General features: G+C 41.7%; 1 protein-coding gene across 1 annotated transcript; it reads left to right on the top strand.

Moving 5' to 3' along the window:
- The first annotated feature begins 1864 nt into the window (after positions 1 to 1864).
- LOC110500582 (calpain-5) lies at positions 1865 to 23757 on the top strand. Its single transcript, XM_021577998.2, has 12 exons — positions 1865 to 2317; positions 3986 to 4117; positions 4378 to 4589; positions 5013 to 5205; positions 5803 to 6005; positions 6178 to 6255; positions 6392 to 6866; positions 7360 to 7482; positions 20120 to 20316; positions 20544 to 20662; positions 21203 to 21339; positions 21491 to 23757. The coding sequence occupies exons 1-12, from the start codon at positions 2153 to 2155 to the stop codon at positions 21665 to 21667; spliced, it is 2211 nt and encodes a 736-aa protein (XP_021433673.2). The 5' UTR covers positions 1865 to 2152; the 3' UTR covers positions 21668 to 23757.
- The last annotated feature ends 334 nt before the right edge of the window (positions 23758 to 24091 follow it).

The following is a 24091-nucleotide window of genomic DNA, read 5'->3' as shown; positions in this document are numbered from 1 at the left end:
ATGAATGGTCGTTTTGTTAGATAAAATTATTCTTTATATCCCAAAAAGTCAGTTTAGTTGGCACCATCGTTTTCAGTAATCCACTCGTTCAACATGCAGACAATGGAGTCCAAAAAGCTACCACTAAACATCATCCAAACAAGTCAAACAACGTTTCTATTTAATCCTCAGGTACGCTAAAATGTAAATAAACTATAATATTTAATACGGAAAATAGTATGTTCAATAGGAAAGTAAAACTAGTAAGCGCGCGCCCTCTTCCTCGCGCTCCGAAAGACTGATATTGTTCCGGTGCTGTCTTCACTAAAACTCCAAATTCTTGCTAGTTTTTCAAGAAAAAGTTAGAAACCTTGAATAAAGACTGTTGACATGTAGTGGAAGCCATAGGAATTGCATTCTGGGAGCAGGAATTACATAGGACCCATAGCTTTCCATTGTAAGAGCATGGAACCTCAAAAAAAAAAAACATTCAGGTTGGTTTTTCTTCGGAGTTTCGCCTGCCATATCAATTCTGTTATAGCCGCAGACGTTACTTTAACAGTTTTAGAAACTTCAAAGTATTTTCTATCCAATACTACCAATTATATGCATATATCTGGGCCTGAGTAACAGACAGTTTACTTTGGACACGCCAGTCAGGCGGAAATTCAGGAAACTAGACCCTATCTTAACATGGTGGCCAGAAACGGCAAGCAAGAGGTTTAATTTACTAACGCTGGCCTGTGTGTGTGTGTGTGTGTGTGCGTGTATGTGTGTGTCTGTGCGTGTGTCGGTATACAGCACCACTAGACCCCACAGCCACCTACACACTGGCTTCTGGCATAAACACTGACACAGAATCGCACCTGGCTAACACACACACACACACACACACTGCTGGCTGGTGTCAGGGCCTCGTTGGCAGTAGCTAGGTGTAATGACCTAAACTGTGTCCTCGCCTCATGTCCCCTGACCCCTACGACCATAACGTTAACCCTTCTAGCTCCACACTTTATGAATACTATGTACAGTGCCTTCAGAAAGTATTCACACCATTTCACTTTTTCCATATTTTTTGTCTTACAAAGTGGGATTAATATGGATTAATTGTCATGAGCAAAAAAATTCTCACATTTTTAAAATATTAAAACGAATATATCTTGATTAGATAAGTATTCAACCCCCTTTGGCAGCGATTACAGCTATGAGTCTTTCTGGGTAAGTTTCTAAGAGCTTTGCACAACTGAATTGCACAATATTTGCCCATTATTCTTTAAACAATTCTTCAAGCTCTGTCAAGTTGGTTGTTGATCATTGCTTGACAGACATTTTCAAATATTGTCATAGATTAAGTCAAAACTGTAACCAGGCCAATCAGGAACATTCAATGTCATCTTCGTAAGCAACTCCAGAATATATTTGGGCATGTGTTTTAGGTAATTGTCCAGCTGAAAGATACATTTGTCTCCCAGCGTCTGTTGGAAAGTAAACTGAACCAAGTTTTCCTCTAGGATTTTGCCTGTTCTTAGCTCTATTCTGTTTATTTTTATCCTAAAGAAACACTCCCTAGTCCTTGCCAAAGACAAGGATACCCATAACAGTATGCAGCCACCACCATGCTTGAAACTATGAAGAGTGGTACTCAGTGATGTGTTGGATTTGCCTCAAACACAACATTTTGCATTCAGTTTTTTTTTTGCACTATTACTTTAGTGCCTTATTGCGAACAGGATGCATGTTTTGGAATATTTTTTATTGTGTACAGGCTCCCCACTCTGTCATTTATGGCAGTATTGTGGAGTAACTACAATGTTGTTGATCCATATTCAGTTATCTCCTATCACTACCATTCAACTCTGTAGCTGTTTTAAAATCAATTTTGGCCTCATGGTGAAATCCCTGAATGGTTTCCTTCCTCTCTGGCAACTGAGTTAGGATGAGCACCTGTGTCTTTGTCGTGACTGGGTGAGTATTGATACACCATCCAAAGTGTAATTAATAACGGAACCATTCTTTCTCTATAGACACCAATAGAATGAGAGGACTTTGTAACATCATGTTCTAACTACTGAAATGAGCAGACATTCTCTTCGCTGTTCCCCCCTCTCCTCTCTCAATCCCCATCTTTTTCTCTCTCAATCCCGGTCTCCTCGTTTTCTCTCTCACCCTCAGTATGCCAGAGAGAGTGTGTTGGTTCCAGGGGCAGAGTTACCACAAGCTGAAGAGGGCATGTCTGCAGCGGGGAAAGCTATTCAAGGATCCCCTCTTTCCCCCATCCGCACTGTCACTCTTCTACAAACGAGCCCCACCCCCTGGACTCACATGGAAAAGACCACGGGTGAGCGGATCGGGGATGGAACGGAGGGGGAAGGTGGGGGAGAGAGAGATGGAGTGAGGCAGTGAAAGAGTGGACGAGGGTGAGAGATAGAAGTGGAAAACAGAGGTAAAATCATACACAGACAAAAAGACAACAAAAAAACACACAAAAAAAAGAAGGAAAAAAAAGAGAGAGAAGCGGCACCAGAACATAATTTTTCATCAAAATCAATCACTTGCTTTCTCTCTTCCTCTACAACCACACACACACACTTTAGAACGTCTGGACTCGCCTTTGTGCCCTTTCCCAGGAGGCACCCGTTTAAGTCCCCAGTCTAATTCTAGTCGTCCACTCAGCAGGTTTTATTCCAGATATAGTTCATTAAAGCCTTTCTAACAGACCAGAGACGTCAGGGCAGTGTAACCCAACACCAACGGGAGCGTGTGTGGCGTGTGTTGCAGATTTGGACCTGAATATGACCAGGGTTTCAGTGTGTGTTTATTAAAGCATCACCTGATGATTTAAATAGCATGTGTTTGTGATGACGAGTGGAGAAGGGCTGTGTAGTGGTGTAGCTTCAAGGGTGGCTGTTTATTGGACATCAGGTTGTGGTTGTAGTCTTTCTTAAGTATACATAGTAGATATACAAAAAACAAAAACAATATGAGGAACGAAATGTTCCTATAGGAGGTCAGATTTTTGTTGTTGATTGCATTAATCGATAGAATACTGGACTGCACAGGTATTCTCTTTGCTCACTGGAGTGTGTGGGGGGGGGGGGGGGGGGGTAATTTAAGCCTGCATCCAACAGGAGTCGAATGATAGGATGACATCTGTCACCTCACTTTGCAGTGAGACATACGCACTTGGACTCCTGTATACACACAAACGCACACACACACTTGCACACACTCTCACCAGCATTCATGCGCGTGTACACCACACACACACAACACACACATGGACAGGACGCTTGGACACTCTGAACTTCCTTCCTCAGCTATCATAACTGTTATAAAATCCGGTCAGCATCATATTTCATACAGTACTTAGCATGAACATGATGTCATCTAAGGGGAAATTGAGTTCATAACTTTTCTAGAGTTACATGTTTACAGGTTGTGACCTGTGTGTGTGTAGCAGTGCGTTTGTGTGTGTGTGTGATCGTGTTTAACTATTGGACTGGAAGTCCCCACAATATTAGGAAACAAACAAAAATTGGACCAACTGGGGACATTTTGTTAGTCACCACAAGGTCAAATGCTATTTCTAGGGGGTTTAGGGTTAAGGTTAGAATTAGTGTTAGGGTTAGAATTACGTTAAGTGTTAGGGTTAGGACCTAGGGTTAGGAGCTAGGGTTAGGTTTCGGGTTAGGAGCTATGTTAAGGTTTAGGGTTAAGGTTAGGTTTTTGGTTTAAGGTTAGGGTTAGGGTAAGAGTACGGGTTAGGTTTAGGATTATGAGCATAGACTGGATTGACACTTGTCCTGACAAAAACACTGACACCATGTCAAGATAAACTACATTGAATAGGCACCCAATTTGCACCCAATTTACTGCTGATCTTGGAGTATGCATATGTTAACATGTTATTGTGTATCTGTATTCTCTCTCTCTCTCTCTCTCTCTCTCTCTGTCTCTCTCTCTCTCTGTCTCTCTCTCTCTCTCTCTCTCTCTCTCTCTCTCTCAGGAACTGTGTAAGGACCCTCATCTCTTTGTGGACAGGATCAGCACATGGGACCTGCACCAAGGCAGCTTAGGTAACTGCTGGATGGTGGCAGCCACTTCCTGTCTGGCCTCGGAGCCATCGCTGTGGAAGAAGGTGAGGGGTCAAAGGGCAGAGGCCAAATCCCTATAGGTCACACTCAGTGATTTACTTCCTGGTCACTGATTTCATTTTCATTTCACTGAAGAAGTCTTAACGATATGTTTCTTATAGCTGAATCAGACATGTTAGTGCTGGGCTGGAATAAAAGCCTGCACACTCTGTAGCTCTGAACGACCAGGAAGCTGGCCGCCTCTGTACTAACACATTCAAGTACCCCAAAACCCTTGTTCAATTTGATTGGTCTAAACCACCAGGTGATTCCTGATCACGTGGAACAGGAGTGGAAGCCCAAGCGTCCAGACCTGTACGCCGGAATCTTCCACTTCCGCTTCTGGCGGCTTGGCCGCTGGACAGACGTGGTGGTGGACGACCTCCTTCCGGTCAGCGAGGACGGAACGCTGCTCTTCTGCCGCTCAGCCACGCCACGGGAGTTCTGGAGCAGCCTGCTGGAGAAGGCCTACGCCAAGTGAGACATTACACTGTACTAAAGCCAAGACACAGCTGAGAGATTAGATTTCAGGTTGGCTAGGAGGAGGCTTGTTAATCACTCAATCAGTATTCATTTATTGTCCCAATTGCACAGAGTAATTTTAGATATAATGAATACAGTATCCAACACAGTATACACTACACAGTATACACTACACAGTATACACTACACAGTATCCACCACACAGTGTACACCACACAGTGTACACCACACAGTGTACACTACACAGTATCCACCACACAGTATTCACCACAGTGTACACCACACAGTGTACTGTACACCACAGTGACCACACTTGACAAAATAAACCAGTAGCTAGTCAACATTCTTTCCTTATCCTCACCCATTTAACATTTCTTCAGTCTTCCAACCCTTTCCTCCCCTCTTCCTCTTCCCCAGGTTGAATGGCTGCTATGAGGCATTAGAAGGCGGTAACACGGCGGAGGCCCTCATAGACTTCACAGGTGGGGTGTCGGAGCCCCTATGCCTGGACAGGGAGGCCCTCACCCTGCACCCCGACCAGAGGAGGGCGCTGTTCCAGACCCTGGCCAAGGCCCACGGATGCAAAGCCCTCATCACCTGCTCCATACGGGTTAGTGACCAATACACTTTTCCCTGCATAACCACAGTCCTAGGATCAGCTTACCCTTCTCTCCACAGCGTAACAGTAACCATGTGTGGGGAAGATTTTCAATTGACCTTAGATCAGTGAATTAGTACTGAGGCCTCAAAATCTAGGCTTGTGCCCACCTGCCCTAGATGTGATATGAACGTGTGCATTCAGGGTGGTAATGAATGGTTTGGGATTGGGCCAGAGAGCTTCTATGAATGTTGTCCTACCAGAGAGATCACCTCTACCTACTGTACAGTAGCGGGTTATAGAGAGACAGGTGGCTACACAGTGGCTGTGTTGGGCACAGTCCAGCATTAACAATGCTAACGCTTACATTTACTGTAGTACAGAATGCGTTAGAATGGCACTGAATGCTATCTATCCTGTCACGCCTCTTTCTGTCCTTTCACTCCAGACACATGCCTCTATTGATTAATGATCTGTATTGTTCATTGTGTAGTTGTAGTATACTGCAAGATTCCAATTATACACATCAGGGTTGCCTTCATCGAGTGCCTGTGGTGTGTATTGGTATTAGCGTATCTGTATTGAGTCTCTCTCTCACTCTCTCTACAGCCAGCGGAGGGAGAGAGAGTAGAGTCGGTGCTAGACTGTGGTCTGGTGCGGGGCCATGCCTACGGTATCACCGCGGTGAGGAAGGTGCGTCTGGGGAAGCGGTCACTGCTGACTGGCCGTTGTAGCGGGACGTCCCGTCTCGGCATGGTGCGCATGAGGAACCCCTGGGGTACAGCCGACTTTACCGGGCCCTGGAGTCAGGGGTGAGGGGGAACGGTTACTGCTGTTCTAGTCTATCATGATACGGTACATTCAACAAAGAGCTATATGCCAAGGGTTGTCCCTTTTGGGTAATGTCAAAAATCAAGAACGGACTAGAAACAAGGTTTTGTCTATTTGGTTCATTGACATAGAGCTCCTTTGCGCCCCCTTCAGGTCTCAGCAGTGGAAGCAGGTTGGTCGTGATGAGAGGGAGAAGATGGGCCTCATTGTCAGAGATGTGGGAGAGTTCTGGTAAAGACATATAGTAAAATAAGCATCACTCTTTTGACAGAAAACAATGCTCAAATCATTAAACAAGTCACTACAAATACACTACAATTCCTGTTGAAAAACTAAAAAGATACTTTTTCACCTCCCCTTCTCTCAGGATGGAGTTTGAGGATTTCTGCCGCTACTTCACAGATGTGGTGGTGTGTCGTCTGGTAGAACGAGCCCTGCTGTGGCCCAACACCCACTGGAGAGAGGTTCGCTGCCATGGGGAGTGGGTCCCATCCCCCAATACTACCGGAGCAACCCCCGCCACCCTCCTCCCAGGCCGCCAGGCATCCAACCTCGGGAAGAACACAGCCAAGCCTGGGGAGGTGAACCAGACTCCGCGAGGGGACCGGAAGGAGGCAAGATTGGGGAAGAGACGGAGAGGTGGAGGAGGAGAAGGAGGAGGCGGTGGAGGGAGAGAGAAGGTGGCTGTAGCGAAGAGGGGGGGGGAGAAGAAGACAAAGAGGAAGGAGGAGAGTGTGAAGAAGGAGGGAGAGGTGGATGGATGGTGGGATAAACACATGGATAAGAGGAGTAGGTGTGGAGGATGCATCAACCACAAAGACACCTTTCTACACAACCCCCAGGTGAGTTTACCCTATATATTTCTACACAACAACCAGGTGAGCCTACACTATAGCTAGGTTTATGCCCATAGCAACTGGTTAAATGGTTCCAGGGCAAGGTTCAGTCCACTCAGAGTCTGTTTGGTAATGACCAGTAGTTACATTCTGACGGTAGTGATAAACATATTATTTATGTTCAGAGAACTACACTCAGTATGATAGTATAGTATCTCATTATATAGTATGCTTATACCTCAAGCATGTAAATAATTTGTGTTGCTATAACTGTAAGGACTCAACATGTACTATTTTGGCAACTGCTGCAATCTTAATGGTGTAGAAATAGACCTGTGAAAGCCTATTCAGAGGGGTGCAGTTAGGAAACAACATTGCTAAGCTAAAAACAACATGGCTGACACTAAGCTATATTAGTGTTACTGCTATTCTAGGGACGCTCTGCCTCCCTTCTGCCCCCCCCCCCCTTCTATATCTTATCCCACCTCTCCCACTACAGTTCATGTTTGAGGTGCAGGGAAAGGAGGATGAGGTGTTGATCTGTCTGCAGCAGGAGGACAGGAGGATAAAGAGGAAGGATGGAGGAGGAGCGAATCTGCCCATCGGCTTTGAGGTGCTGAGGGTGAGTCACAGGCAATGTTCCCTCTAAGCTGGAAGCGTGCCATGTAGAAGAAAGATTAGCCCGCGCAGAGAAGCACGAGATTGAACTTCCCTGTTAGGTAATACTATCAATATTTCCCTTTACTGTGGGAATTGTGATCAAATCAATGCAACATACCGAAACAAAACAAACTGCGCAAGATTTAATATACAAAAAGAATTATGGAAGAGATTTTGTTGTAGGCACAACGCATCAGAATAGGATTCTATTGCATTGACAGGCACGACTCAGGCTCGTACTCTACACAGGCCGGTGTGCCATAACCAATCACAGCTTCAGTAGGCCTATATGCAAATATATGCAAAGGCCATTGCCATATATGGATCTGTGCCATTCACATTGAACTGGACTGTTTTTACAGCATGAGCGGTCCTGAGTAGATGCGCTTCTTTTTAGATCAAAGCGAGAACTACATGTAGCAACATGTGCACATTTGTACATTTGTTCATATCCTTTGCTAGGTACTGAGTTATTAGCCCAGTTATAGATCCTTTGTAGTCAGCAATGGAGCCTGATTGCTTCATACAAGAGCACAAAACCTCTGCATTTCTAGACATCTTTGAAAAGCAAGTCAAGTAAGAGCTTTTTTTGTCTTAATGGGGCAGTGTCGTAATTTGAGATAGGCTTGAATAAGCTAAGTAGCCAATAGGCAAAGGGTAACATAATTTGTCTGATTCTCTGTAATAATGGTATGGGAATAATGATGCATTTTATTTTGTAAAGTGGTTTCTTGCATCAAACAACACAACAACATTTTCAGTCACGTCCTTGTCTGAAGGACAAGTGGATAAACAGGTTCATGTCAAGCCCTGCATGTTTTCTTTAAAAGTCTCATGGAATGTAGGCCTACATTGAACACCACACATTGGCTTCTACTATGGGCTGAACGATAGAACAGCTATTTCCATTTTTGTTTTGGATGGTAGGCCACTCTGGTAGGCCTACATTACGATCAAATAGCCACAACAGCCTACTTGACCACTGTTAAAATGACCTTAAAGTGGGTACAGCCTCAGTGTTCACAGTAAACAATAGGAATAGGTTCTCCCTTTTCAAGAATACGTTTCAACAAGAAGTTTAAAAAAAAAAATCTGACAAGCAACCAATTAAATATGGCCATTTTCAATTTTTCATAAATTAGAATGTTTGGAAATTACGTACAGTATACTAAGACATTTGTGAAAATAATATAGTAATATAGAGTGGTAAAGTGGCCTTGCATTTGAACAATTAATAGACATTGGCGTTAATAAAACCGAATAAAAACCTCTGTCTTGTCCAGGACCAGAGTATACACAGACGGGTGTGCTATAGCCATTCATAGCTACATTAAGCTTTAATACAGACAATCCATTTGCCACACGGGCCTGCCATCATTCACTTAGAACTGGACTGTGTGTTTACAGGCAGTTGCACAGTGCAACTTTAGATCATTAGAACACATTCGCCAAAAGCCACAAAATACACCTGAATGGATTTCTGAAAATATGTAAACACCACGGAAGTCCTCCTACATTTGGAAACTTTACAATCCTATTGATCAAACAACCATGAAAAGATAGGCTCTCTCTCCATCAGTTTTGCACATCAACATGATCAACATCTAATGCTAGCTTGAGCAAGATGAGCTAAAATCTAATGAAGGATCTTTAGATAAACTCTCTCAAACTTTTTCAGCTAGTTGGGCATCAAAATTGCACTGATAAACAATGGGGAATTGTAGCCTCATAGTCCTTCTGTAGCTTGCCTGCCAATAGATGCTTGTCCCAACCAAGCATCCAAGCTAACTGGCTAAAGTTGGCTGGCTTGCTAGCTAGCTAACGTTACTTCTAGACACAAATGAGAGAACCTCACTGACCATTTTACTCACCGTAGCAGAGCTGGATAGGATGTTTACATGTCAACTAGAGCATTCTTGACTAAGTATTCGTTTTTTTTGCCTACGTTTACTGACACTTTCAGTTTGCTCATTTGTAAATTCCTCAGTTGTTCTGCGCTATGGCACACTCAGACGAGAGTGCTCTGAAATTGGAGTAGATAGCCAGAGTGAATTTGCGAACGCAAGACATATGTTAACTGGATAACAGTTCAAGTTCTTGCTGGCTAACCAAATGACACCTGCATCTCTAGCTGTGTATAGCCACTGAAAAAAGAAACGAGGGGTACAAATCAGTCACTCACCTACTCCATGACATGACATCCTCCTAGCACCTGGCTAGCTAGCTAGGCTCCGTGTTTTTAGCATTCCCAGCCTTGGTTACATTCGTCTGTTTTTGTCCAGAAAATGTTGTCATTGCAACTGAAACAGTGCATCCCGAATAGAGGCAGCAAACAATGTACCAGGCCAGCTGTGGTTTACAACCTGATAGCAATATTTTTTGGACTATCAAGAAATGTATTGGTGAATTGTATTAATCATTCATTGAACTGCATCCATTTTTTCTGCCAACAATGCCTTAGTGTATGTCATAGAAGGTTGATTCAAATATAACCTATTTTTAAAACCTCTTATGAAGTTGGTTTTGTAGCATAAACTGGGAATTTGATATCTGTTACTGATGTTACGATTGTTAGTTTGTTTAATATCTGCAAAGTAGTTAAAACGCTGTCAGTTACACTTTAAACTTTAGGTCACTGGTTACTTTGTGTGCTAAACATGAAATGTATTTTGCAATGGGAAGTAATAGTTGTACATTTCGATTGATAAATGCTTAATGATTGTGCTTTTGTATTCTTATTGGGATTTACTGGCTTCGTATGTCCGAGTTTATGGACTGCTTATCTTTTAACATCATGCTGTGTGTGACTCCTGTCTTTCCATCTGCCCTATGCAGTGGTGTTAGTGGTGCCTGGAGAAGTGGGTATACTCTAATTTTGACAAAAGTTCCTAAAGGCCTGCCCAGCGTAAGAAAGGCACCTCGTGTGAAAAAAAAATGTTTTCCTATGTTTTTCAATGAGTTGTCCTATATCTTTTTCAGATTTTCACTCTCAAAATTACATTTTTTTTGTATAGAACAAAGACAACATTTGATGGTCTAAGTCCACAACAGTGGTTAAACCACATCTGATTGGATGGGCCTGGGTCCACCCAGGCCCATCCATGTCTACGCCCCTGATGCTAACAGCACATCATGACAATTGCGCATTACAAATAGTCTACTAACCAAGACTTCGGATTAAACTTTTTCAATACCTGGTTTGTATACCCATTGGTAGATATCATAAATTGAAATGTCTTTCCTACCCTACCCGCTATCATTCTTTGTGAGCTACTACATGCCAAAACCAGTTGAGAACTGCACACTCTTTCTGCCTGCAGATGATATTCCCCTGGATCTAGACTATGTGTGCGGCGGGCATGTGAATATATTTCACGTGCTTTGCGATTGTGTAGACTACTTTGTGCATGATTTCTCTAATTGTACTGCGTAATTGATAAGTCGTATCCCAGGTAGAAAAAATTGGTTTCATAAAGTTTTTTTTTCGGTGTTGGATTGGTTGTCTAAACATTCTGAATGCATTCAGATAAACGTTCAGTTTTGGTTAAAGTGTAGGGGGACAGATTATGTTTTGTAAACATTTGTCATAGGTGTCATCAACGTTTGGTAAACATTGGCATTAGTGTCATTTACAACATTGGCTATTAGTTCTCTTTTAAGCTTTAATGACCAGCCAAACGTTGGTAATAGGTGTCTGTATTTTTACTACTTTTAGTAAAGTACTACTTTACTATTTTATTACTATTTCCCTTTTTTTTAACCACTGGACACATTTAATCAAATCGCTGGAGTTACAAAATGTCCTCTTTAGTCAAAAAGCATTCAGGTCAAATCTGTGCTTGTGCTCCTTCTCTCTCCTGGGCTTCTGTATCTTGGGCTTCCGTCTCTCTCCATTATTCCAGGTGCTGTCGTCTGAAACAAGGTAACTTGAGTGTTATAACTCATCCCAGGACTAATAACATTTATTCGAGGGGCACAGTTAACTCGTGCTCTCTCAAACCATTTGGGCACATAGATCTCTTTCTGTTTATCGGCGACTCTGTCACAAAGCCTGGAGTGGTGGGTGCGGAGTCAAGCAGAGAGTAGAGGATAATGCGGACACCGGACTTTATTATGGCCTCCAAATTTAACGCCCAGAACAACAGGCGATTAATAAAAAATTGTCCAACCCAACACAGGGCACAAACAGACAGGAACACTACACGGAACAACCTCGACTAACAGAAAACAAGCCCGCACAAAAACAGGCGGGCCTAACAGGCTTACATAGTCCTGAATCAAAACAAAATAAGAGACAGGTGCAACCAATAAGACATAACAAACAGAAAAGGAAAAGGGGATCGGTGGCAGCTAGTAGACCTGCGACGACGACCGCCGAGCGCCGCCCGAACAGGCAGGGGAGCCCCCTTCGGTGGGAGTCGTGACAGATGTGTCAATTTTGACAAGTAACGTTATAGAAGAAGAAAGTTACCTAGCATTATGGGATTGTGGTGAAGTAAACAAACATGGCTGTACCCACGAAGTGCGTATGGAATAAGTTTCAAATACATTTATTTATAAATGTTTATTTTGAAACCTCCTGAAAACGTTAACATAAACGTTGGCCAGGAGTTCCTTCTCGTACGTGTCAAACAGTATCAAATCCCAACCTATTGGCTATGTTGGAATAGGTTTCAAATACATTTATTTTGAAACATTCATTTTGAAACCTCCTGACAACGTTTAGAAACGTTGGCCAAGAGTTCTCTTTCATACATGTCAAACAGTACCAAATCGAGGCGCACATGATGCCGCGGAGCTGAGCAGACGTTGACAAACCAAGCTCTTCAAAGTTATTCCATTATTACCAAAATAACAACGTTGAAACAATATTCTAACATCGGCTGATAAATTGTCAAGTACTTACCTTCCCAAAGAGCCTTGGACCTCCGGCCTAGAGGCAAGAAGGACGACCTAAACGTAGTTGATTCCCAAGATAACGATAACGCTACAGCTAGCAAGATTAGCATTAGCCCTCATAACTCAGACGACAGTTCCAGACTGTTGCTCTCGGCCTCTTGCGAGCCTGCCGATAGGCTTGCTACTCCCCTCTGGGAAATCAGGATGGTAACAAAGGTCTTTCTCTGAAAATTGACAGGAAATCGTCTGAACTCCATTCTTCCATTGACGACCTGAAATCCTCCATGAATGATCTCCTTTTGAGAACGACTGTGATTGAGTTGTGCATTAGCACAGTTGAAGATACCATTACTCGACATGACCAGGTTCTGATACAACTGTAGAAGGACAATGCCTACCTGAAAAACAAGGTAGATCAGATGGAGAACCAGAGCAGACGTAGCAATATCTGTGTGGTGGGATTGAAAGAGGACAGCGAGGGCCATGACCCAGTCCGTTTCTTCACTCATTGGATCCCGGATGTCCTAGGCATAATCAACTTCACCAAGCCGTTGGAAATTGAACGTGCCCAGAGAACATCAGCCCCCGAAACCCCTGGCCAGATGAGCCCCCACGAGCTGGCCTGATCAGGTTCCTCCGTTTCCAGGACAGAGAGAAGATACTGCAAACTCGCAAGAGCCAAAGGGTACATCACCATCGATGGCAAGAGGGTCAGCCATTTCCCGGGTATGAGCGCGGATCTCGCCAGACGTCGCAAGCAGTTCAGACCTGCCGCCAAAGCACTGAAGGAGAAGAACCTCACCGGCTACCTCATCCACTCTGCGCAGATGAAAGTTCAGTACAAAGGCCGAAGCCATCTCTTCAACACACCGGGAGAAGTGTTCACTTTTCTCAAAGAACTGAACCGGGTCTGAACCAGGATGGTCTCTCTGGGGGATAAGATACAGTTTGTTTGTTTTCTCTTATCCGGGCTGTCCTGGGACTGAACTGCTGATATCTTCTTGGAATTTGGATCCATTTACCCCGCTATCCGGTCACTATAATTGACTTGTACATTTTCAACTAACCGTTTTTTCCCCGGGGTGAGTCCTATTACATTTACAGGAGAGTATATTTTGGTTTAGTCAATATCCACTGGGCGAAGCAAATTAGTGGGCTTAGGCCCACCGCTTTCCCCCCCATTTATGTTTCTCCTCTCCTGAAAAAGACTCAAGCAGCCCTTACTGTGGGCAGTAGATATTCAGCCATAAACGTCTATTCACAATGTTTGTTTTCAACTTAGAGAGCTCGCAGGTTTTAGTTTACGCCAAAGTTTAGCTAGTAAGCGCAAGATGGATAGCGAGCAACAACGTATCTCTACAAGTGTATTCATGTTTGATTGTTAGGATTGTGGTTTTAGTCTGACAACCCCGGGTGGGGTTTCTGTTTTTTTTTCTTTTTTTTCTATGTTTGTTGTTTTTTCCTTCCTAAAGAGACACATAGGTCACTTCAGTGTTCAAACTAAAGTTGAACATATATAAGAGATTACATACAGTGCCTTGCGAAAGTATTCGGCCCCCTTGAACTTTGCGACCTTTTGCCACATTTCAGGCTTCAAACATAAAGATATAAAACTGTATTTTTTTGTGAAGAATCAACAACAAGTGGGACACAATCATGAAGTGGAACGACATTTATTGGATATTTCAAACTTTTTTAACAAATCAAAACCTGAAAAATTGGGCGTGCAAAATTATTCAGCCCCCTTTAGTTAATACTTTGTAGCGCCACCTTTTGCTGCGATTACAGCTGTAAGTCGCTTGGGGTATGTCTATCAGTTTTGCACATCGAGAGACTGAAATTTTTTCCCATTCCTCCTTGCAAAACAGCTCGAGCTCAGTGAGGTTGGATGGAGAGCATTTGTGAACAGCAGTTTTCAGTTCTTTCCACAGATTCTCGATTGGATTCAGGTCTGGACTTTGACTTGGCCATTCTAACACCTGGATATGTTTATTTTTTAACCATTCCATTGTAGATTTTGCTTTATGTTTTGGATCATTGTCTTGTTGGAAGACAAATCTCCGTCCCAGTCTCAGGTCTTTTGCAGACTCCATCAGGTTTTCTTCCAGAATGGTCCTGTATTTGGCTCCATCCATCTTCCCATCAATTTTAACCATCTTCCCTGTCCCTGCTGAAGAAAAGCAGGCCCAAACCATGATGCTGCCACCACCATGGTTGACAGTGGGGATGGTGTGTTCAGCTGACTTGATTACACACAGGTGGATTGTATTTATCATCATTAGTCATTTAGGTCAACATTGGATCATTCAGAGATCCTCACTGAACTTCTGGAAAGAGTTTGCTGCACTGAAAGTAAAGGGGCTGAATAATTTTGCACGCCCAATTTTTCAGTTTTTGATTTGTTAAAAAAGTTTGAAATATCCAATAAATGTCGTTTCACTTCATGATTGTGTCCCACTTGTTGTTGATTCTTCACAAAAAAATACAGTTTTATATCTTTATGTTTGAAGCCTGAAATGTGGCAAAAGGTCGCAAAGTTCAAGGGGGCCGAATACATTCGCAAGGCACTGTAAATATCTATACAGGCTTTTGATAAATAAAAAACTGAAATATAATACTCTGAACACATATCAGGCTGAGAGGGCCATCACTAAATCAAATCAGCATTACTACGAGCTTGGAGAGAAAGCACACAAAGTATTGGCATGGCAACTGAATGCAGAGGAAAGTAGAGGACAATTAATGCTATAGAAACTCTTACTAATGAGATATCTTTCGACCCTACTGAAATTAATGACACTTTTAAGAAATAATACGAAGACCTCTCCACTTCCCAATCAAGTGATGATCTATCAGAGATCAACTCCTTTCTCTCCTCTCTCAACCTCCCATGCCTGTCAGAGGAAGACAGAGAGCGCCTGAGTGAACAGTTCTCAGTTCCTGAATTGTTGGAGGCCATTAAATCCTTACCTTCTAATAAATCCCCTGGGGAGGATGGCTTCCCTCCAGAGTTCTATACATAATTTAGGGAGCTGTTAATCCTCTACCTTATGGAGGTACTTAAAAAAGCCAGGGAAGACAACTGCTCTCCAGAGTCTTTCTCTCAAGCAGTGATTACTGTAATTCACAAGAAAGGGAAAAACCCGCTAAAGTGCGCCTCCTATAGACCAATCTCTCTCCTGAACACAGATTGTAAACTGGTCACCAAGATGCTATCTAAGAGAGTGGAGTCATGTCTTCCCCTGTTGGTCAACCCGGATCAGACTGGCTTCATAATTAATAGATTGTCCTCCAATAATCTCAGAAGGTTCTTTGATATAATTCACCTTGCTAACAAAAACAAAATACCTAGTGTCGCAGTCTCCCTCGACGCTGAAAAGGCCTTTGATAGGGTTGAATGGCCATACCTCTTTCGCGTCTTGGAAAAGTTTGGTTTAGGTACCGTGTTTGTAAGTTTTATAAAATCACTCTACAAATCTTCTAAAGCTAGGATTGCTACCAATGGGATTACTTCCTCCTCTTTCCCTCTCTATGGGGGGAGTAGACAAGGTTGCTTAATTATCCCCCACCTCTTTGCCCTCGCCATTGTCGTGTCTTTGGTTATGCCGGATTAAGTGATGTGACATGCTATTCTATAAAAGAATTTCTCCGTAATTAATATCACCTGATTGAGCTAATCATGAAAATGTATTTAACTAGAGAGTCGGGCACCACAAAATAATATTTGTACAGCTGTTATCTTCCGAATAAACTCTTAAAGACCTAGTAATATTTTACATCAATAGCAGTCAATATCAATCGGCATCTTAATTCAGTCTCATCTGAAAGTTGTAAATTCTTGGTTATCTGCACGAACCCTGGCTAACAATCTGAATCAGCAATACAAAATTGGGTTTAATCATTTATTTACTAAATACCTAACTAATCACACAGAATTACACATACACATAATTAAATCATAACTTGATTACAAATTACGTCATAAAGGAAAACATCCCTAGCGGGCGGAACAGATATGACAGCTTGTTACACAAAGGAAAAGGGCTGGGTTTGAGTGAAAGAGCGAGAAGACTGAGGAACAAAGGGAGAAGCTGTGCTATCGTAAATACAGTATCTCATGCATTCTAAATTACCATCTATTTGGAAAAGGAAAATGCAATAAACATTTACTCTGAGCTGCGCTTCGGTAGGTTGGTGGTAGATGGAAGGCCGTGTTGCCCAACCGAGTCCTGTGTTCTTTGAAGAATGTCTCTGCTGGTAAATTGAATACATTGTAGTAACGCCGTTGTGTGGTAGACGGGATACTCTGTCTGTTCCTTCCTAACCTACGTTTGCAGCTGCGGTTGCTAACTCAACGGCTAGGACGTATCACTTCTGTAGTGAATAATAGTTCAAAGTTCATACCATTCGCAACCAAAGCTCCCACTGATGTTGGCTTCATTCTGTAGTTCTTATCTGAACCATTCTGACATCGGACCGTCGTCCTACATCCTCGGAACAGAAAGTTATATTGTCGTCAAGGGCTTATATAGGAAGGGAGAGGAGGGCGTGTTTGAAAAGTTTTATAGCCCTTCACAGGGCGGGCCACTGATTGAGCAGCCCTATCTTATGAAAATCCAAATCTCTCATTTTAGTAGTTAAAATCACATTTCATCCCATCACAAATAATTTCATATTCAAACATTTAAATTGAACAACAATTCCATGTGAATCCAATAACTCTGATGTGTAGACTTTCCACTGTAGAGTTTATATCATCTTATCATTGAGAATGTCTCAGATGAAAACCGAACTGACATCATATTCATTAAGTACCACTGCATATGTTCAATTGGTCGCATTACCAGAATATAGTTCATCTCCCCCCACCTTCTGATGTTCCCCAAAACTCTATGTTAACGAAGGGTTTTGCAAAAGTAACCTTAGTAGGGTAGAGAGAGGGAAAAGGGGGAAGAGGTATTTATGACTGTCATAAACCTAACCCCCAGGCCAACGTCATGACACCATCGAACTGTTGACTGAGGCTATTAGAACGTGCCCTGACATACATGGCTTTGAGGTGGGCCCCCATACCCACAAGTTATCACTCTTTGCGGACGACCTTATCTTATTTCTAACGAACCCAGAACAATCCCTCTCTCACTTGCAGATCCTACTACAGTGTTATAGTTCTTTCTCTGGATATAAGGTACATTTTGATAAAAGCAAAATCTTACCGTTGTCTGTCTTTGACCACCATACAATCAAGCACAAGTTTCCATTTAGATGGTCGCCTATGGCTTTACATATTTGGGTATAATGGTGAACGGTAACCTGAAGAACCTCTATAAACTCAATCTGGCCAGTTTGTTGCAAAAGGTGGAGGTTGACCTTTGTAAATGGATGGACTTACCTCTCACTCTACTGGGTAGAATCAATGTAATTAAAATTAAAGTCCTGCCCAGATTTCTATATTTGTTTCAATCTCTCCCTATCCCTGTGCCCGCAGCATTATTTTCCTCTCTCGACAAGCTGACCAGACAGTTTATCTGGGACAGCAAAACCCCTAGGGTTGGCCTGGATAAACTGACCCTTGATTATGGTCAAGGGGACTTAAACCTGCCCAATTTTAGAATGTACTACTGGGCTGTGCAGTCTAGGTTTCCAAAGGGTCCCAGAGATAATATGAAGTGTCGTTTTGTTAGATAAAATCCTTATTCATATCCTAAAAAGGTCCATATAGCGTGCACGATCGATTTTGTATTTCCACTCGTTCAATTTGCATAGAAAGGAATCTGTGAAAATATAACCCTAAACGTTGTTTCAACCAGTCAAATTACGCTCGTATTTATTCCTCAGAGATCCTAGAATGTAACCAGACTTCACTAAATCATTAGGAGTGTAGTATATCCTATAGGACACCAAATTTGGTCAGAGAGCGACGCCTTCATGGAGCGCCAATGACGCGTGTGGTCTTCACTTGATTGACTGTAACTTTGTCTAATAAGCACCAATCGGGGTCAAACAAAGCTTGCTAGATAGCCAAGGAGCTGGGCTTTACAGGAGTATGCGGACCCCGTATCTGTCACTAAATGTTGCTGCTGACCTTGTGCGACAGCAAGCCTTTTCCTTTTGGACAAAAATATGGAGAGTTATGAGAGATAGTTATTTATGAAAACTGGGTGTTTTGCAAATGTTGAACTTACAATATGGCTACTAATACTGGAAAAGCATTAAGCATTAAGAATTTCCCAATCGAAATGTACAACTATTTCTTCCCATTGCAAAATACATTTCATGTTTAGCACACAAAGTAACCAGTGACCTAAAGTTTAAAGTGTAACTGACAGCGTTTTAACTACTTTGCAGATATTAAACAAACTGACAATCATAACATCAGTAACAAATATCAAATGTCCAGTTTATGCTACAAAACCAACTTCATAAGAGGTTTTAAAAATAGGTTATATTTGAATCAACCTTCCATGACGTACACTAAGGCATTGTTGGCAGAAAAGATGGATGCAGTTCAATGAATGATTAATACAATTCACCAATACATTTCTTGATAGTCCAAAAAATATTGCTATCAGGTTGTAAACCACAGCTGGCCTGGTACATTGTTTGCTGCCTCCATTCGGGAAGCAAGTACAGGGAGTGAATGTAATAAATAATGGAACATTGAACGAAACAAGAAACACGAATAGCGTACAGACAGGAAACACAGAAACAGAGTCAGTAACGCCCGGGGAAAGATCCAAAGGGAGTGACAGATATAGGGGAAGTAAACAGAAAGGTGATGCGCCGAGACCGGGAGCAGGAGTAGATTTGACAGTAGACATCATGAAAAACAAATCCCTGCAAGCTCCTGCAAGTCATCTTTAGCTGACACCTTTGCTAACAGGTATTGTAAACTTGCACAAGACAGTTCACAGAAATGTCAATTTAATTTTTTTTGCCAATTTATTTTTTACTAAGGCATCAGTCAAACACACTACTCATTCAAGGGTTTTCCATTATTTTACTATTTCCTACATTGTAGAATAATAGTGAAATAACTATGAAATAAAACATGGAATTATGTAGTAACCAAAAAAGTGCAAAACAAATCAAAATATATATTATATTTAAGATTCTTCAATGTAGCCACCCTTTGCCTTGATGACAGATTTGCACACTCACACTTTTTTGGTTACTACATGATTCCATATGTGTTATTTCATAGTTTTGATGTCTTCACTATTATTCTACAATGTAGAAAATAGGAAAAATAAAGAAAAACCCTTGAATGAGTAGGTGTGTCCAAACGTTTGACCGGTACTGTACACGTAGCTAACATTAGATAGTTAATCCAGAAATTATTACCTTTGCCTCGATTCGGCAGTCTCGTCCAGATCATCATGGCATTTGTAGTTCTTAATGATAGCCACGTTAGCAGCTAATGTAAAAGATATGCAAAACTCCAAACAAAAGAAAGAAGGGAAGCATTGCTAAGGTACACAATATAGATTTTGGTAGACAGAAGGGGCTCGTTGGTAAAAGGGGTAAATTGGTCATCAAAAAGAAAGGAGGACCAAGGTACTCTTCATGTAATTAAAATGCCTTTATTTGTATGGCATGTTCAATGGATACAAAGTTTATAAACTACATATGTGTGTGCGTATGTCATATTTACTGTGCGTTTACCCGCATATTAATTCACCCTCCTCCATTGTTAACAGGTGGAGGTGAACCGTCTAAGCCGTGTGCAGCGTGTGGTGGAGCAGGCTGCAAGCTCTGTGTACATGGACTCCCGTAGCGTTGCCCTGCGAGTGACCCTGGTCCCCGGCCGCTACGCCCTCCTCCCCACCACCTTTCAACCTAGGGCCACCGGACGCTTTCTGCTTCGTCTCTTCTCACATTCACACCTCAGACTCAGGTCAGGGGGAATGGTGTGAATGTTAAGAATGAAGGAATGGAACGTATGTTAGGAAAGAAGGTGTAATGTCAAGTGTGTGTGAGATTCCCTGTGCATTTAGCATGTCAGCACTATATAATGATTGATAATATTACTGTCTATCATTCTTCCTCTTTACTACTTTTATTCTCTCTCGTTATATATATATATATATATATATATATATATATATATATATATATATATAGTGAGTTGAGACAGGAGTTGCCTGCTCTGTCAGTGTGGCAGTGTTGTCTCCCCCAGTCCAGTGTCGTGACCACCGTCCACCTGCGCCGAGCTTGCGGACTCAGCCAGCCCAAACAGACAGGTAGTGTTACCTCACTGGGGCATTATTAACGTTATCACAACATACATTATCATAACATACATTATTATGACATACGTTATCATAACATGCATTACATTAAACATAAATGATCATAAAATACATTATTGTGACATATATTATTATAAACATACATTATCATAACATAGATTATTGTGACATATATTATCGAAACAGATTATTATTAAATGTATTATCATAACATACATTATCATGATATACATTATCATAACATACAGTACATTAAACATAAATGATCATAAAATACACTATCGTGACATATTATTATAAACATACATTATCATACCATAAATTGTGACATATTATCGAAACAGATTATTATGACATGTATTATCATAACATTATCATGCTAAACATTATCATAACATACATTATCAAAGTAAACACATCAAGTCTCATTGTATACAAACCTCGATATCCATCTTTCCAAAGAATATGAGACGAAGTCTGACAACACAAGAGTAATTGTCTATGTATGGTGTCTGTATCTGTGTTGTGTAGCACCAGATGTGTATGCTGTGATCTGTTGTGAAGACGACACCATAAGAACACGAGTGTTCAAGGAGGATGGAAATCCAGAGTTCAATATGAGGGCCATTTTCTACAGGAGACACCCAGATGCACACATCAGCATTAAGGTTAGAAACACACACACACACACAGCTCACAAGGATGATACAGTACTGAGGGCTAGTAGTACTGAGGGCAAATAGTTTTGAGAGAAAATAGTATTGAGGGTGAATACCACTGAGGGCGAATGTGTGTGTGTGTGTGTGTGTGTGTGTTTAGTTGTGGAGCCGTGGTCTACTTTGGGACACTCTATTAGGAGGGGCTCGACTCCAGACCGGCGACAGCGAGAGAGAGCGGAGCCAGGGGATTGACCTGCAGGGCGGCCAATCACATTCAGGATACCAGGGATGCATCTATGTGGAAACCTCATCCAGCAAATGCCTGACAGACTTGTGACAGACAGCTGTGGCTTGTCCCACCCACTACACAACCATGGCAATCACTGCTTTTCTGGATGAAGCAGCGGATTTGAATGAGGATGGATCCAATTCAATAGCTTTGAAGGAAAATAGACATTTGTCTTCGGCTTCCATGAATTACAAAGACAAATACCTCTTTGAATGAAATGTTATGAGAACTCGGGAACTACTGCGTTAAGGAACAGAAAAGCACAGTGATCTGTTTGTTGTTCACTACTAGTGCAGAGGAGATCATAAAATCATAAAAATATCCCTTAACTTTACATCTCTGCTGGTCAGACCATGTAAGAGTACAACATTATCCAAAAAACAACAACATTTAAACTGTAAAAAGACATTGATTACCAGCTGCCGAGGTTATCTAAGGAATATACATAACATATGTAGGTCTACTCTTTTTTTTATGTGTCATGAAAGGTGCATAATTTTAGGAAAAACATTTTGATCAATTAAAATGTCATTTTCCTCTACAAACTGACCATTATATAGATGTTTTATTTCACCTTAATATGGTATGCTATATTTTCAAATATTTATTTGAAAAAGATACATAGTTCAACGTGGGATTTTGTTTTTTGAATTAATGTGAACAAGAGTATAACCTAACCTGTCTCTTCTAGCCGTATTCACAATCAACTATCAGGTTTCAGGTATGACCCAGATGCAGACAGTGTCGATGAAACAAAAGTTTATTTCTAGTACAGGGGCAGGCAAACGACAGGTCAACGGCAGGCAGAGGTCAGTAATCCAGAGAGGGTACAAAAGGCCCAGAACGGCAGGAAGACTCAGGGTCAGGGCAGGCAAGGGTCAATAATCCAGAGGGTACAAAAGGTCCAGAACGGCAGGAAGTCTCTTGGTCAGAGCAGGCAGGGGTCAATAATCCAGTGAGGTGGGGCAAGGTATAGAACGGCAGGCAGGGTCAGGGGTCAGGGCAGGCAGAACGGTCAAAACTGGGAAGGGAGAGAGGGATTTTTGATTCCTCTCCCAAAAAATTATAGTCATATTCTGTCATGCATGAGAGTCAGAAATTGTGAGAGACATTGCTAAAGTGGGTGTGGGCAAACATTTAAATTGTAAAAAAAAATTGAGTTGAATGCTAAAAAAAGAATATTGTACACAGTATTATCAAAGACTTTTATAACTAACCAAGATAGACTCGAGACTGTCTTTTCAAATGGGAGCAAACTGGGATTCCTCTCATCACCATATTTGGTATTTGGTAGAGTGCAAACGCCAATCGGATGCTTCACATTTATACATCTGGTGAAATATCTGTCTCATTGTTCTATCTGTGGTATGATCAACTTAATTACTCCAAATGCAAAGCACTTTGAGGCAAAGTGTTGATTAGAATGAGTACAAAAGAGAGAAACATATTGTATAGAACTTAAAAAATATTTGTTCTGTTGTGAGTAGAGAATTGAGGCAGCTTTATACATTACATTTCTATAGGCTGTTGATGACCAAACCTGGGTTGAAATCTTTCCAATACTTTGAGCCTGGAGTGCAAGGTATGAGGGATTTGCACTTTTGAGACTTTTCTATTGGTTCCATTTCAACAGGCAACCTAAATCAATTACAGATACAGTGAATGACTTCAAATAGTATTTGAACGCAGATCTGTTGATGACAAGGACCATAATACAGCATCCTATGGAATGTTTGTGTCATGGCTCTCTTTCTCCCTCTGACTTTCCTGAATACCAGTGGTGATTTTAGCATGTCAATCTTGGTGAAGCAAACTCCCCAAATGTTTCGTTGTTGATGCATGCCAACAAAGCCACTACACAACACAACACTAAACAATGCATTCATTGCACTATAACGGTGACAAACGGTGCACACAAACTGTTAGGGCCTACATAAAGCTGTCCCAACAGCAGAGCTTTCTTTTCAGCATCATGGAGTGAATCCTTACCATCACTACACCTGGCTTTCAGCGGAGTCTTGTCTAGCAGCAAATCAGTTAATTCAGTCTTATTTACTGTCTTTAAAAAATAGATATCTGATATGGCTGACTTGCTTAAACAAATGTGGTTTCTACTGACAAATGAGATGTACAAACTATGGCATAAGGAGATGACGAGCAGATAGGAGGCAATCTGTAATTTCGATTAGACATTAATGAGCGAGCTAGGACGGATTTAGTCAATATAATTATTTGTTCAGCACTTTTGACATGTATAGTTACAGAATTCAGAACATGGGCCGTTCTTACAGTATTCTCCCTGTTCACCAAGTCAGAACCGTAGGATATATAAAGGGGGCGTATACAGTGCCTTGCAAAAGTATTCATCCCCCTTGGTGTTTTTCCTATTTTGTTGCGTTACAACCTGTAATTTAAATTGATTTTTATTTGGATTGCATGTAATGGACATACACAAAATATGAAGTGAAATGA

Source organism: Oncorhynchus mykiss, chromosome 21 (assembly GCF_013265735.2).
Source record: "Oncorhynchus mykiss isolate Arlee chromosome 21, USDA_OmykA_1.1, whole genome shotgun sequence".
NCBI classification, from domain to species: Eukaryota; Metazoa; Chordata; class Actinopteri; order Salmoniformes; family Salmonidae; genus Oncorhynchus; species Oncorhynchus mykiss.
Note: the sequence above shows the minus strand (reverse complement) of the source record. Positions and strands in the feature narration are given on the sequence as shown.